This window comes from Onthophagus taurus, chromosome 1 (genome assembly GCF_036711975.1).
Source record: "Onthophagus taurus isolate NC chromosome 1, IU_Otau_3.0, whole genome shotgun sequence".
Taxonomy (NCBI): Eukaryota; Metazoa; Arthropoda; class Insecta; order Coleoptera; family Scarabaeidae; genus Onthophagus; species Onthophagus taurus.
The window spans coordinates 13,333,530-13,348,867 of NC_091966.1; the positions used below are offsets into that span (position 1 = coordinate 13,333,530).

The following is a 15,338-nucleotide window of genomic DNA, read 5'->3' on the forward strand; positions in this document are numbered from 1 at the left end:
CCTTTTAAATTTTCTGAAAATTTGTGAAAATCCTCTGAAAAGTTGGAAATCAGAAAAAATCTTTGGATATCTCGGAGAATATTTAAGAGCAGTAAAAATTCTTAAATATATTTTGATAACCTAAAAATATCCTACATTTTCTTAATAACCTCTTGAATATCCTGTAAACTACAATAAATTGTATGGATATCCTCTAAAATTTAGAAACATTTTTGAATATATTTAGGATTTGATATATATTAAATAATTTTTGGATATCTTAAAATCTTTAAGGATACTTAGATATCCTTGACAAACTATATAAAATCCTTCAAAATGAAGTCCTTGTATATATTTGGAATTTAATCAGAAAATTGTTAAAAATTTCTAGATGTTATTAACAAACTTTAGAAGTTCTCTGGATATATTTTAAAATTCTGGGAATAGAAAAAATTAAAACAAAAACCTGGACAATCTAATATTCTAGAAATACCTGGAAGTCAATACAAATGTTTAGACAACCGTAAAAACACTCCTGAATCTGTAACAATTCTTAAAAATTTGTATATAACCTTAGGAGAAACAGCGTTTTGTTAGTAATCCTTTTAATTTTCTAGAAATCATTATAGTTTGTAATATTCTGATATCTATAAAAATCTTCTAAAATAATTTGGCTGTAACCTAAAAATATCTGCAAACCCATGCAAATTCGTATGAATTCTTGATACATCATTTAATTTTTTGAATAAATTTAGAAATTACTGATCTCTGGATTGGATCTGGAATTCTTAGAAATATGCCAATCCATATTCTATGCCAATTCTCGCGTAACCATTGAAAATGAAATCCCTGAATATAAAAATAATTAAAAAAAAACCTAAAAAGTGTTAGTTCTAGTTTTACACTAGCACTGTCACTAGAATTAACATTAGACCTAAAACTAGAAACATTTCTAGGTCTAGTGTTAATTCTAGAACTATTGTTAGTCTAGTATATGGGTTTAACCGTCTTTAGAGTCGTGCGACTCAACCCAAATGATTGATAGTTCTGGGTATAGTGTTAGTTTTACATAGTAACTGTGCTAGTATAAAACTACAACTAACAGTAGACTTAGAACTACAAACATTTCTAGGTCTAGTGTAGTTCTAGTTCTGCACTAGCACTATCACTAGAACTAACACAAGATCTAGAACTAGAATCATTCGGGTTTAGCCCTCTTGAGAGATGTGCGAGTAAACCCGAATGTTTCTAGGTCTAGTGTTAGTTCTAACGCTAATGTTAATTTTATTTTTAGTTGCTATTCAGCGTTAGATATACGCACGGCTAAACCCGATACTTTCTAGTTCCATTTCTAGTGTTAGTTCTGGTTATACACCAGCACTATCACTAGAACTAACACAAGACCTAGGACTAGAATCGTTCGGGTTTAGCCGTTTTGAGAGACGTGCGGCTAAATCCGAATGTTTCTAGTTCTAGGTCTAGTGTTAGGTCTAGCCTTGTTTATAGATTCTTAAAAGAAAGAATCTATACATATACAAGGGTTCTAGTTTTGTACTAGCACTGTTACTAGAACTAACACTACACCTTGAACTAGAAACATTCGGATTTAGCCGTCTTGAGAGACGTGCAGCTAAATGCGAATGTTTCTAGTTCTAGGTCTAGTGTTAGTTCTACTTTTGCAGTAGCACTGTCACTAAAACTAACATTAGACCCAGAACTAGAATCCTTCGAGTTTAGCCGTCTTGAAAGACGTGTGACTAAATCCGAATGTTTCTAGTTCTAGGTCTAATGTTAGTTCTAGCCTTGTTTATAGATTCTTAAAAGAAAGAATCAATATATAAGGGTTCTAGTTTTGCACTAGCAGTGTCACTAGAACTAACACTAGACCTAGAACAAAAATCATTTGGGTTTAGCCGTCTTGAGAGACGTGCGGCTAAACCCGAATGATTCTAGTTCTAAATCTAGTGTTAGTTCTATGTTTCGTTCAAAAAATAACAATCTAACGCCGAATATCAAGTAAAACTAGAACTAACACTAGAAGTACTAGAACTAACCTTAGACATAGTTGTAAAAAGTACTTACCACTAATTGTGGTTGCATTGTAGGAAATAAAGTTGGTTGCATGCTAACTTGTTGTGTCATCGACATCGATTGATTCATCGGTTTATAACCAGCTCCAGTTGTCGCTGCCATTGGTTGAGGAGTCCAATTATTGCTTACTTTTGATCCGTTTTTAGGCGAATTCCATTGAACGCTTCTAAATAAAAAAAATTAAACCCATTAGACAACCCAAAAACACGCAAAACTATAAGAAAAAACTTACTTAACCGGTTGTCTATTATGTATAGACAAATTTTCAGCTAACGAAGCAAGACTAGACTCCAAATCCCCGGTAATTAAGGCACTGGTCTGTTGTTGTTGAGATTGTTGATTATGTTGAATGTTATTGTTGTTGCCATTATTGTTGGTCAAATGGGAACCGGTTGAGCTCGAGTTTGAAGTCAAAGACGTCGGTTGCAAGACACCGCCTAACGAATCAAAAGCTGTAGAAGCACACGGATTTGTACAAATTGTACTGCTTTCACCTTGTTGTTTATTTTTGGTTGGTATGGGGGTTAGTAGTTGACAGGACTCTTAATATAGCTAATTTATGATGTGATGAAGTTATTAAGTACATAGTTTCGGCGATATATACAACAAACATGCAATACGTTACGTGGTTAACACACGAAATGGATCACATTTTTCGTATTATTAAAAGAAGTGTATTATTTTTTAAGTTATTTGCTTTTTTTGTTTACATAGAGTTCAAATGTAGCATTTAAAGGGGCTACATTTACTTAAACTGGAAGAGCCACAATACTAATTAGGGTACATTTCATTAATTAGGTATTTTTAGAATAAATTTAATATGAATGTTTTCCTTTTTTTTTGTCGAAATGATTAACGATGTGATGTTTTAAAAGTAACAATCTAATTATGAAAGTCTTTAACAGTTCATTTAATACATTATATTGTTATATGACGTAGTATATACGTAATATCTTAAATTGGATCTTTATTATTAAGATATCACAAACATTCTTTTATTTATTATGCTTTTGAGCTGGTATCAATATAAATGGTGAATTTCTTGACGAAATTAACACATTGACTGCCAGAACATAAATTACTAATTAATCATAAATTGCTTAGTTTAAATTAAAGTACAAAAGTTTTATTTTAAAATTATTAAATGCAAAATTAAAATCCAGAACCATGTTAAAATGGATAATTAATCCCTTTTGGTTTCAGTTTCAATAAAAAAGATATTAATATTAAGTGGGATTACGTAAAGATTAAAAAGTACGATTTCAAAAAGTACGGATTCAACTTTATAAAGATAATATTCATGCTAAAAGTCTTAATAAACTAACTATATAAATTTTAATTCGTTTCCTTATCATATTTTCTAAATTAACTTTTTACTAGCAAACTACTAAAAATATTATTGTACAATATAAAAGGCCACAAATTTATTAAAGACTTTCATAATTAATTTGTTGGTATACAAACGAAATCTATTACTTTCCTTTTATTTTGAAGAACACCCTTGTCTATTGATTGTAAATAAAAATCTATTCCAATAACAAACCGTATTTACCATCAGGGTCATTTCAAAAACTTACACAGGAAATACAGGTATAAAATTATATTACCGGTGTCGTATATGAAATAGCAGGCATTTCTTCATTGGCAGTGATATATGAAGTCGTGATTTTATTGTCAAAAATGATATTAGAGTGTTATTGTTAAATCTCTAACAGATTTTGGATGTTTTCGGGACGTGGAGGACACGGTGGCGGAACTTTGTTACTAACGGTGGTGTTTGAACTATCTTTTAAGGAATCGATCAAACTCGACGTTTTCTCTTTTTGAAAAAAGTCGAGCACGTCTTGAATGGGTTTTGCCGAGGATTTAGTCGGGGATTCGGGATCTAAGAGAAGAAGAGAAGGAACCGGGTCGTCCACCAAGAAGGGATTGTACGATTGAGCATTGCCTTCAGCAGCTTGCAGAAAACAAAAACACAATTAGTAAAGATAAATATATAACATAAGTTCATTGCAAATATAAATCAAAAATAGTAATAATTTTTATTTCAAAAACTTTTTTTTTAATCCTTCAACAAATTTATTATACAAAAGAAGATGTTTCAATCATATCATTTAATCAGTTATTAAATGATAATTAATTTTTGAAGTTAGATACAAAAAGTATTAAAACAATCTACAGGATGTTCAAAAAGTTTCTCAAAAAAGGATTCCATTGAATTCGTCATGTAAGTTTGTCCCCTAAATATTATTTTAATTTTTTAAACTGTTTTATCACTGTTGTTGAGCTGCACAAATCGGAAATGAAGACGGCGGAAATTGGATGAACGATGTTTCAAGAAACTAACTGTCTATAAAGCCGTCAAACGTTACAGGGAGACTGGAGGGATGTAAAGTGTCCTCGGAGAAGTCGTCCAATCACCGCCACGACTCCTAAGAATGTGCAGAAAGTACGTTGTCGCGTTCAACGTAACTCGGAATACTTGATAAGAAAATGGCAAGGGCGCGTGGCTCCAGTAACTGTACAGGGTGGACCAAATTGGACACTTTTAAAGGGAAACTCCTCTTTGTATAAGAGAAAGAGGAAAAATGATATCAGTGTCTGAAGCCCGATTTTTATAAGAAACTTAATGGCGAAAACCGCATATCGATATCTCTTACGGTTTGAGAGATACAGGCTGTTTTTCAAAAAAGTGCATTTTCGAAAAGTCGTCATAACTTTTTTCTTATTGATATCCTTTATGTGAAAACATTTTAAAGCAACGTTTTATGTAGAATTCGATGGAATAAGTTATCTTTCCCTCAAAGCAATATTTTAGTGGTTATTGAAATAAAAATAATTTTTTTTTAATGGAACACCTTATATATTTTTGCAAATTCGAGAGCATAAAATATAGCACACATGATATCTCGTTCAGGTCTTCTTTGAAATATACAACTTGGAAACTTTTAAGATTTTTAATTGTGTACTAGTAGGCAAGTGGGCTTTGAGGGCGTTGCGATAAAACAAATGCATTGTTTATGAGTCTGTCAAATTTTGATTCAAGTTGTAAGTGGTAGTGCTTATCGTTAGAGATTACTTAGTTGTCATCAATTTTCAAAATAATGTCTAAAGCTAAGCGGATTTTGAAAAAATTCAAATTTAAGCCATACAGAACTAGCAAAGTTCATTACCTCAGACCAGGAGATCTTGAACGGCGCATGAATTTTTGCCAATGGCTCTTGGGAAAATGTGACGTAGCACGCAATTTTTGTTTAAATTGTATTTGAACAGATACAGTGTATGTGAGTAGTGCTGGTGCACAGCACAAATACAATATTTGATAATATTGAACAGATTTGTTGTTGACAATTTATCTCTAGCGTACCTGCGAAATGTATTTTTTCAACATGATGTCACCAATTTTTTGACCGCAGATTTTGGTGATTGTTGGTTAGGTAATCAAGGTTCTATTCGCTGGGCGGCTTGGTCACCAGACCTAACACTTATGGATTTTTTCCTTTGGGGAAGATTGAAAGATGTTATCTATAAACAGCCAATAAATTCCCGACAGCAATTAGAAGCCGCAGTTCTGAACGCTTTTGCAACACTTAGGCCCATTGAGCTTATCAACTCGGCAAAAAGGGCTAAAAAAAGATGTCGACTGTGTATAACACAAACCATTTTGAGGACATTTAAAAGTGCCCAAATGTTTAAAATTTTTCAACGGCAGTATATTCTACTCAAAAAAGTGTCTTAAGAATGTATTAACCCCATTTCTCTAATTTCAAAAATAAACAAAATATAAACATTTTTTGAAGTCGCTAAAATTTGACTTTTTGGCTATAACTTAAAAACAAAAGAAGATAGATATTTGGTTTGCGGGATTGGATTGGTCTCAGAAAAAGACACCGAGACATAGCACCTACTTTTTGCGTATCTCTTATAGTTTCTGAGATAGCCTATAATAACACTCAAATTTGTCCACCCTGTACAACTTGGTACATCGTCAGAAGAAAGCTAAAACTTCAAAGCTACTAGATCTTCTCTTCATTGATAGGAAGAAGGTATAGTAGCGTTAACGTTAATTACTCATAAAGGATCAGCAGAAGACAGCTGCTGCAAAAATCAACGATCGCAGCCATTTCCCTGCTTCTGTGATGGTTTGGGCCAGCATCTGCACCATTAGGAAAACGCCTTTGGTTTTATTGACCAGAACATCAAGATCAACGCCGTCAGCTATCAACTACGAGTTTAACGAGATGTTCTTGGGCTGTGGATGGCGGAATACTTCGAGCAAGAAGGATTTATTCTTCAGCAAAACTGGGCGCCGTCACATTCGGCCAATATAATCACCACTTCCGAAGTGCTGTTTGGTTACGTTTAATCTCAATCCAATGGATTACCCCGTTTGGTCCATCATGAAGCAAAAACTCTCAGGACTATGATACGTTCAAGACGACTCTGGTATGCGCCTGCGATGAGATTACTTTTTGAACTAACTTTTTGAACATCCTGTATTTATAAAGATAAGTAGTCATGTTTTGAATTCATTTTGAAAACTCATATGCATTTATAAATTATATAGAAACATGAATAAAAATATTCGTTAAAGGATTAAAATATGTTTTTTTTTTTATTAAATTATTTTTGTTATATATTTATGACACACATACTATTTAAAGACAAATTTGATACAAGTGCAATAACATGCATGCCGTCAGATAGCTGAAGACGTTTTGTGAAAAGGTTAAATGGGTGAAATTTTTATGTACTTTTCTCTAAATTAAAATAAAAATTATTAACTAAAACTTACTATTGGATGAATCATTATTTCCAAACACCGAATTAAAATTGCTTTCTGATACAAACGGTCCAGCTAATGGTGTTGGTTGTTGAACCGATTGGACAGATTGAACAGATGAAAATCCTTGAAAAAAAATATAAATAAGAACATCATTTAAATATTGATTAAAATTTATTTACCATTGGTCATCCATGGATTTGCCTGTGGGTACATATTAAGCGCTGGCATTGTCGATATTGCTGGCATTGTAGTTGTTGTTTGTCCAAAAGCATCGGAAAACGGATTGCTAAGTTGAAGTAAATCATCAGAAGCTTTACTTTGAATGGCTGTTGGAATGGGATCTGCTCCAAAGAAATCAACAACGGGTGTCGATTGAGAAGATGATGTACTACTGCTGGTTGTTGTGCCCAAGAATGGGTTGTTATTTGAATTTCCGGTGATAGTGTGAGTTGTTTGTTTTGACTAAAAATAAAAAAGTTGAAAATAAGACGGATTTGCCCCAAAATAAAACTTAAAGCTTAAAACCAAAAATAGTTACGTTGGAATTAAATTTAATTTTTTTATTATGACACAGTCTTACTTTATTAAATTGATTTATTGCTTCTTCTTCCTCTTGTAAAGCTTTTAATTTAAGACTTTCATCAATACCATTTCCATGTGAATCTAAACGTCCATTGGCTGCACCAAAACTAGAACTCGTTGATGAAAGAGCGCTAACTCCAGATCTAACATTTTTTTGATTGCTGTTTCATCAAATAAAGATAATAATTTAAATAAATTATTTCTTAAAATACCGTCAATAAAGAGTAAAATTAAAATTACCTGGTTGTTATTGTGCTAGTAGACTGAGTTGTAACAGTAGTAGAAGTACTCGATTTATTTTTGCCTTCCATGTATTGTAAATGTTGTTCCAAAGCTTCCAAAAGACTACTAGGAGCTTTAGTTAAATCGGGAATATCACCTTTATCTATTCCAACGTTTTCGGCTACTTTCAAGAATTCGCCCACCCTATCCATTCGCACTAAGAATTTTTTGTAAATATCTAAAGCTTCTTTACATTGTTTTTTGTTCATATCGAAGTATTTTTCTGAAAATTAAAGATTTAATTTATCAAAATGTTTAAAGAAATAAACTTTCTTACCTAATAAATTAATAATACCATCATTGTAACACGCAAAAAGCCTAATTAGGTCCCTGAACATCAACATAAAACACATATTAATAACACCATTTGATAAATCGTTTGCCGAACAGTCAAATTCCAACAAAGCATCTAACTGGGTTTGAAGAACCGGAATTGTTTTTAGAAGTTTTTCAGCGTTCATTGTTCTCAACATACCATCTTCTTTTCTGTAAAATAAAATAACAATAAGTTTTTTTTACTATTCAATGAAAATTCATAAAGTTTTTAAAACACGATTCTACTTGGAAAAGTTATTAAAGCCTTCTACAACACAGACAGCGCTGCGTCGTGTTTCATTTAAACTTGTGGGGATTACAAACTTTTGTCATCGAGCAACACGACTCGGTTCGAATTTATTGCGTTTCCAACAAGTTTATAACCCGCTGTATCTGTGTATATAAGATGCGACTTTATAACGAAAAACGTATCCAAGTTTTATAATAAAAGTAGAAAATTATTTCACATAAATAAAATTGAAGTTAATTCAAATAATTTAAATTTTAAATCGAAAATGATCACAAATTTATGATACAAAGCTTACTAATGGGATTTTTATGAATTAAACTTCACTCATGAGTCATAAATAAGGAGTTCGAGTAAAAAACAAGATATATAATTTGCAAGAGACGCTTAACACATTGACTTAAAAATTGCTACTAATTAACTAAAATTAACATAAACATCTTCTTTTCATTTAATCATTATTGTGCAAAAAACGGTTTTTGAAATTTATAAAAATACATGTTTTTTACATACAGGTGTTTGTTTTGTGTGGTATGGTGCTATGTATTTCGATGTATTAACGATTTAAATCAAGATTTTTGTCTTAAACTGGGGTTTTTCAAATCTTTCCTATTAGAAGAAGGTAAAGAAGAGTACCATTTGACTAAACTTAATGTCTGACTTGGTTAGTGAGTCAGTTGGAATTGGAACCAGATGTATTGATAGAAAGATTGCTACTGAAAATGTTTAGTAATCAAATAACTTGTATAATGTATGATTTGTACTATTTACAATGTTAATGCATTAAATAAAGTGCTCTTATGTATGTTGTATTTATAAGGATTTTTTTTATTTTTCAGAATTGTCATTACAGATATTCTTAAAAGCTGGTTATCAATTTCTGCACTGTTTTCTTTGAGTTTTTGAATTGTAGTCTTCACGTAGTTCAAAAGACAGAAGATTAACGAACTCATTTTTAAGAGATCATATGTTCAGCAAATTTTGAGTACAATAACATCAAAGATTCACAACTTGTGTGGTTTGAAACTGCATTTTTAAAAATAAAACTTGTCTTATGTCCGTAGGATCAACCAAAACATCAACTCCAGTCAACATCGTTCTACAATACATTTCATTCAATGAAACAGCTTCTGTAGCATTATTTTCAAAATGCACCCAAAGCGGTTTTCATGTTTTCATTTGATCTTGCTGAACGAGCACGGGTTGGAGTATTCACATCAATAAATAGTCCGAGCCGTTCGAATTTGTTGATTGAATCCACGACGGTTGAGCGAGCACGATAATTGAGGAACCATGGATATTAACAATCAGGATTTATCTAATCAGGAATTAGTGATACAGACACACATTCAACAATAAAAAAAGAATTTACTTTAATATAAGTGCGCTTAGCAATTAGACATTTCCAGAACAGGGTAAAAATAATTAAAATTCATTTTCTATTCATAGTTGAACCTTCGTCCATCATGGAGGTTTACGCTGTTCCCAAACAGAACGTTGGAGAAATACATTGTAACCCTGTTTAGAGTTAATCCATAGGAAATTTCCAAGATTGGCAATCGGAATAAGTAATGGATGTTGTAAAAAGTAGGAAAAACCAAAATATAACAAAAGACATAGAAATAAAAGACACCGCTGTATAGTACGAGCAACATGGCTAATGGAGGGAGAGGGAGAAGTAAACCATCACCCAAGATTATTTAACCTCGTCTGTAATTAAGAAGATTGTATGGTCTAGATCTGTTCAAAAGCCACATCTTTCGCAAAAAAGCAAAGATATACACTGAAATGTACAGAAGAATACATCTACCGATAAAGCGAAATATGGAACGCGATATATAAAAAGATCCAATGGACACGGATATAAGCACTGTTATAGTAGACACCACGAGAGCTGGCAGTGACAGATCGCTTAAAAATGATATGAATCAAGATATGGACGTACGACTTAGATTATTTCACCACATACATTTAAATGTAGGTTATGTTAGTAATGGAGGTTATATGTCAAACATTGTCCAAGATATTATTTAATGATTTTCCTTTCAAAGAAAACATTTTCGGCTTGTGAAAACACTGACAGATTTATGGCAACGCTCACAAGACGTTTCGATTTGAGGTTATAACTATAGAGTTACATCCCTTAGAAGAACAGACGTACTTTTTCGACGTGGCCATTTGAATTGTACAGCAGACATATTAAACTATGCTATCTCTTTCTAACACACATTACTCTCTAGTGGTTTGTGAACTACGTATGCCATTTGTAAGAGCGGAAAATGATGATTTACTGCCAGCTCTTGTGGCGTCTACTATATCAGATTTTTACTATAAAGTACGGTGAAAGAACTCAGCCAGTCTGGAGTTCCTCTTTTGCCAGTGGAATTTGTCCCCTTTCTTATATGGAAAATACCGGGAGGCCTCGGCCACATTCATTGGGTAGAGGTGTGGTTTTCTAACAATTGCTCAAATCACAATTATTCCAAGTTTCACATCTAGCCTCATCCTTGATTCAAGTACATCAGGAATTCTATCATATCTCCATATAAAATATGATTAATAATAATTCAAATATTAGTCTAAACGATCTTCGTTTACTAAATACGAATGTAAATGCAAACAAAAAGTAACGTAGTTCGTATTGTTGAATCTCATCTAGTCATATCGCTTTTGATGCAGTGCAAATAGCTATGCATGAACAGCTATACATGAAATTACAGAGATTGAGAAAACATTATATGATGGATCTAAAATTATGTGAGATTTGTTTGTCTAGGGCACCCAAATCGGATGATTTTGCGAGTTAATATAAATCGACAAAACGCAATATTAGTCTACCGGAAAATGATTGTCTCAGAAAATTGCCGTATGTTTGTGGGTGTAGAATACAGTATGTGCTGTTGATCCATGCTATTGTTTAGTCCCAATTCATACATTTGAGAAAAGAAAAATTCATTGATCATTGCTCTATTGATTTGGTCTACGGCGCCCTAAAAATGGTCCTAAAAATGATTCATCTAACATAAATTGCATACTACGCAATGACTTTGATTGGTTGTAATAACTCTTGCAAATCTTGTTTAATCACGTATCCGCAGAGTTCGTAAAATGTACAATTTGTTGTTGCAATTTAGGTAAGTTAGACGTAATTTACCGGTAACATCTAACAGCTAAAGAACTGCCTATATTTTGTAAGATAACGTGTTGAAGTTTTTCACCAAAGTGTGTACCAGAGATGCATCTGGTCGATGTGTGATTTGTTAGCGACATATCATACTAAACATTAACTAACCAAGGTTCTTGATGTTCTACTTGACACAACTACTTGGGATTTTCAATATTCTAATGGTACATGTTTACTATTCCCTCGAGAATAGTAAAGCTGTTATAATGGTTACCTAAGAAATCGATGATTAGCGCATTTTTTTGTCTTCACAAAATTTTAGTCGATGATTAAGGTCATCGCCAAAAATAGCCAAATATCTCTTATGATTAATCTTAAAATAGTTGTCTTCGATATCATCTACAAACTAGTCCGAAATGAAACAAACTTGTTAGTAAAATTTATTACAAATGACCATTGGGAAAAACTCTATAAGATGTCAGAGGACGACTTTTATGGAACATAAAAAGAGGTGTGGAGAATAGTGAGGCAACAACGTAGAGAAGTAACAGAATTGATTCAAAACACAAATTACAGAAGAAGATTGGGAAAGGTATTTAAAAGAATTACTCAAAGGAATGATGGAGTGTAGAGATATTAATCTTTTGTCTGATCTGTAGTATGATCAGACAAGATATACAAATAAAGTATGAAGAAGTTTGAGAAACTGTGAAAACGTTAAGAATGAACTAATAGAGTATGGCGATACGAGAACTAGCAAATCTTAATCAACAAATCCTATTACAAGGAGAAATAATAAATATATAATGATTGTCATCTTTAAGAAAGGTGACAAACAGGAACCAAACAACTATCGGGGTATACATTTTGCTAACGAACAACAAGGATTCCTATCTGGAAATGACGTGAACCAAATAAGACGCGATAAAGAATATACAGGCAGGGTGTTTCTGTAAGTCGTGGCATAATTTTAATCACAAATACTAGAGTCAAAATGATAACGTCAAATGATTCGTATACAAATTTTTGGTCACAAACCCATAAATGGCCAAGATATAAGCCATCAAAGTTAAGAAATTTTTAAACATTTTCTTTAATATTTTCAATATGGTTTGTCTTAGAAAGATAAAATCTGGCAAACAGTGCAATGTTATCATGATAAATCGTTTAAGATCACTTTTGAAAATATGCAAACACGGCGTCATTGCAATACAGGATGTTCACAAAGGTTATTTCCTTAAGATTTTTTTATTATGTCGTAAACCATAAAATTTCTCCAACTGATTCCAAAAGCCTATTTCATTTTAAAATTATTTTTACTCTTACAAATTTTTGATTACAAGCATCGTTTTCGAGTTATACACAAAAAGATTTATGTTCGTTTAAAAAAAAAATCATCAAATTATTACTCAACGTAGCATGAAATCTGGATTTTCTTTAGTACAGTTATTCTTCAGCATTTTTAATGGTTATTTGTAAAAAGTACTTTTTTCTAAAAACGTAGCATCATTAGTACATTTTTGCATCATAGTATGGCAACACTGTACTTGCAACAGATATTTCAATAGTTCGATATTTTCAATAGTGATCTTAAACGATTTCTTATGATAACATTACATTATTTGCTAAATTTAGTCTTTCTGAGATAAACCATATTAAAAATATTTAAGAACTTAGCTTTGATGGCCCATATCTTAGCCATTTATAAGTTTAAATCAAAAATTTTTACACGAATCATTTTCACTGTAGTATTTGTAATTAAAATTATGCCACGACTTACAGAAACACCTTGTATATGTATAATGGGCGATGAAGAAATTCGAATATGTTATGCAGACTATGCCGTGCTCTTTGTAAAAAATGAAGATGATCTTCGAAGACTTTCTCATATTTTTAACACAACAGCGAGAAAATTTAACATGGAAATATCCACAGAAAAAAACAAAATGTATGACCACATCTAAAGACATCTATATGATGCAAGATAGAAATTGATGGTCATATGAGGAAATAGAGCAACAAATGAAATTTTAGTATCTGAGTATGAGTTATATAGTGGATAGAAGAATCTTTTCGAATTTTTCTGTGATGCATGGAGTATCTACAGATTAATAACATACAATCAGACATGCATTTAAATACTCTGTCTTGATATAAATCGATTGAGCCTACGAAAGATGATTCAACATCGTAATATTTTAATAAATTCCAAATTTTGACAGCTCCTTCTCTATAATAGTGCATTAGTAATGAACCAACGATGCTTAATTTGGGCCTTGCTGAGGTTTGGTAATAAAATAGTCTATCACAGAATATCTATGATTTAATTCAAAATTTATTAAAGACAAAGTGAGCAACATAACTCAATCATTTAATATGGACCCAATTTCTAATTCTAGTAATGATATCACTTTTTAGCTGAGTTATACAAACTCCAGTTGAACAACAAAAATTAGGGTTGCTCTTAATATAAGTACTTGAACAAGATGGCCAAAGAGAAGGAACCTTATTTGCAGAAACTGTCAGTATGGCTTCACCTATTAAGTACACCGCTCATCAAAAATTGAATTTGCATTAATTTGTCAGAAAACTTAAAGAGTTAAAGCAGTGCAGATATTTGCAGAACTTCACAGAAGCGCTTTATAACTAATTAAAAAAATTGTAACTGAATACAACGCAGGCTTCTCAAGTAAAGGAAGGTTTCCTTTAATTAAATATAAAAGAAAATGCTAATTTCTTTAGGTTTTGCAGTTAATGCATCTCTTTCGCTCCCATTTGGTTAGGTCAATGAGTGAAATTCATACAAAAAAATTTCTTTAAAAGTGTTCATCAAATAAGTGAATAAAGTAATATAAGTATTAAATCTATATGTTCTAGAAGTTAAATGATAAAAAAGTTCAATTTAACTTTACATTTTGAAATAACAAAAAGATTTTGATTAATGTTAAACTTAATGACTTAGCATTAACATAATACGGGCGTTAAAATATAAAATATCGTTTTGAATCTTAGCATTACATGAAACGTTAATCATATAAGAAATATAGATATAAATATCTTACCCTCTTTTGATTTTACAAAAATCAAATGCGACCGTTCTATACGACATAGCTTTCTCGTTAAGATATCTGGCATATCTTCGAATGAAAGGGGACATATCATAACCTGAAATTAAGTTTCAATCAGTGATTCCGATTAAAGACTTTTGTAAAACAACAAAATGTAATTAAAGTTAGAAAGCGCAACATTAAAAAAATTAAAAGACTAATCAATTAACTATGTGTAGTGAAAAATAAAATCATAATACCAATGTTTAATCGTTAAATTAATTAAATAAATTCGCTTTATTAATTTAACTATGGTTTTTATCTATTTTGTTTTTTAAAAATTAATTTATTTTTTAATTATATTTTAGCTAAAGAAGAAAGCTTATAATCAATTATTTTAGTGCGAGTATTAGGTTAAAAGCTTTGTAGCAATAAGCAGATCGATATAGAATGTTAAACAAACAATAAGATTTAAACTCGAAGAATTAGTTTGAATTGAATTGTTTGCTTAACTTCTAGATGCATTATATACTATGTATAACTTCCACACAGACAAATAAACTTACCCGTCCTTGCACTGACAACACCTTAGCGTCATAAAAAATAAAAATATATTAGTAATTTATCCATAAGAAACGCAAAACAAATCAAAACCCGAATGTTAGTTTTTATATCAAAAAATTTAAACAAACATTTCTCAATAATCTAATACTTGACTTGTTTAAATTTCTTAATATTTAAAATGAATAAAACATAGTTTAAAGCGAAAGATGTATTATGCAACAGTAAATAAACATTATTTTATGAATTTCAATCAACGCAAAATACGGTTAGATAATAAGTAAGAAAATGTAGAACTGGCGTTCAATAAAGAATAAATAAAAA

General features: G+C 31.4%; 1 protein-coding gene across 4 annotated transcripts in view; it reads right to left on the minus strand.

Annotated features, from left to right (window-relative positions):
* The window catches only part of LOC111413775 (phosphatidylinositol-binding clathrin assembly protein LAP-like), an 80,196-nt gene that overhangs the window by 4,979 nt on the left and 59,879 nt on the right, over positions 1-15,338 (minus strand). The window contains exons 4-12 of one of the 4 annotated variants that reach the window (XM_071197170.1): positions 15,020-15,040; positions 14,469-14,571; positions 7,998-8,206; positions 7,679-7,943; positions 7,437-7,599; positions 7,036-7,318; positions 6,866-6,979; positions 2,303-2,507; positions 2,062-2,236 (exon numbers count right to left, since the gene is read on the minus strand). In XM_071197170.1, coding sequence (XP_071053271.1) covers positions 2,062-2,236; positions 2,303-2,507; positions 6,866-6,979; positions 7,036-7,318; positions 7,437-7,599; positions 7,679-7,943; positions 7,998-8,206; positions 14,469-14,571; positions 15,020-15,040 — 1,538 coding nt within the window. Of the gene's footprint in view, positions 1-2,061; positions 2,237-2,302; positions 2,523-3,678; positions 4,028-6,865; positions 6,980-7,035; positions 7,319-7,436; positions 7,600-7,678; positions 7,944-7,997; positions 8,207-14,468; positions 14,572-15,019; positions 15,041-15,338 lie in introns of those variants that run through there. The other 3 variants (XM_071197166.1, XM_071197175.1, XM_071197181.1) reach the window with 3 other exon arrangements.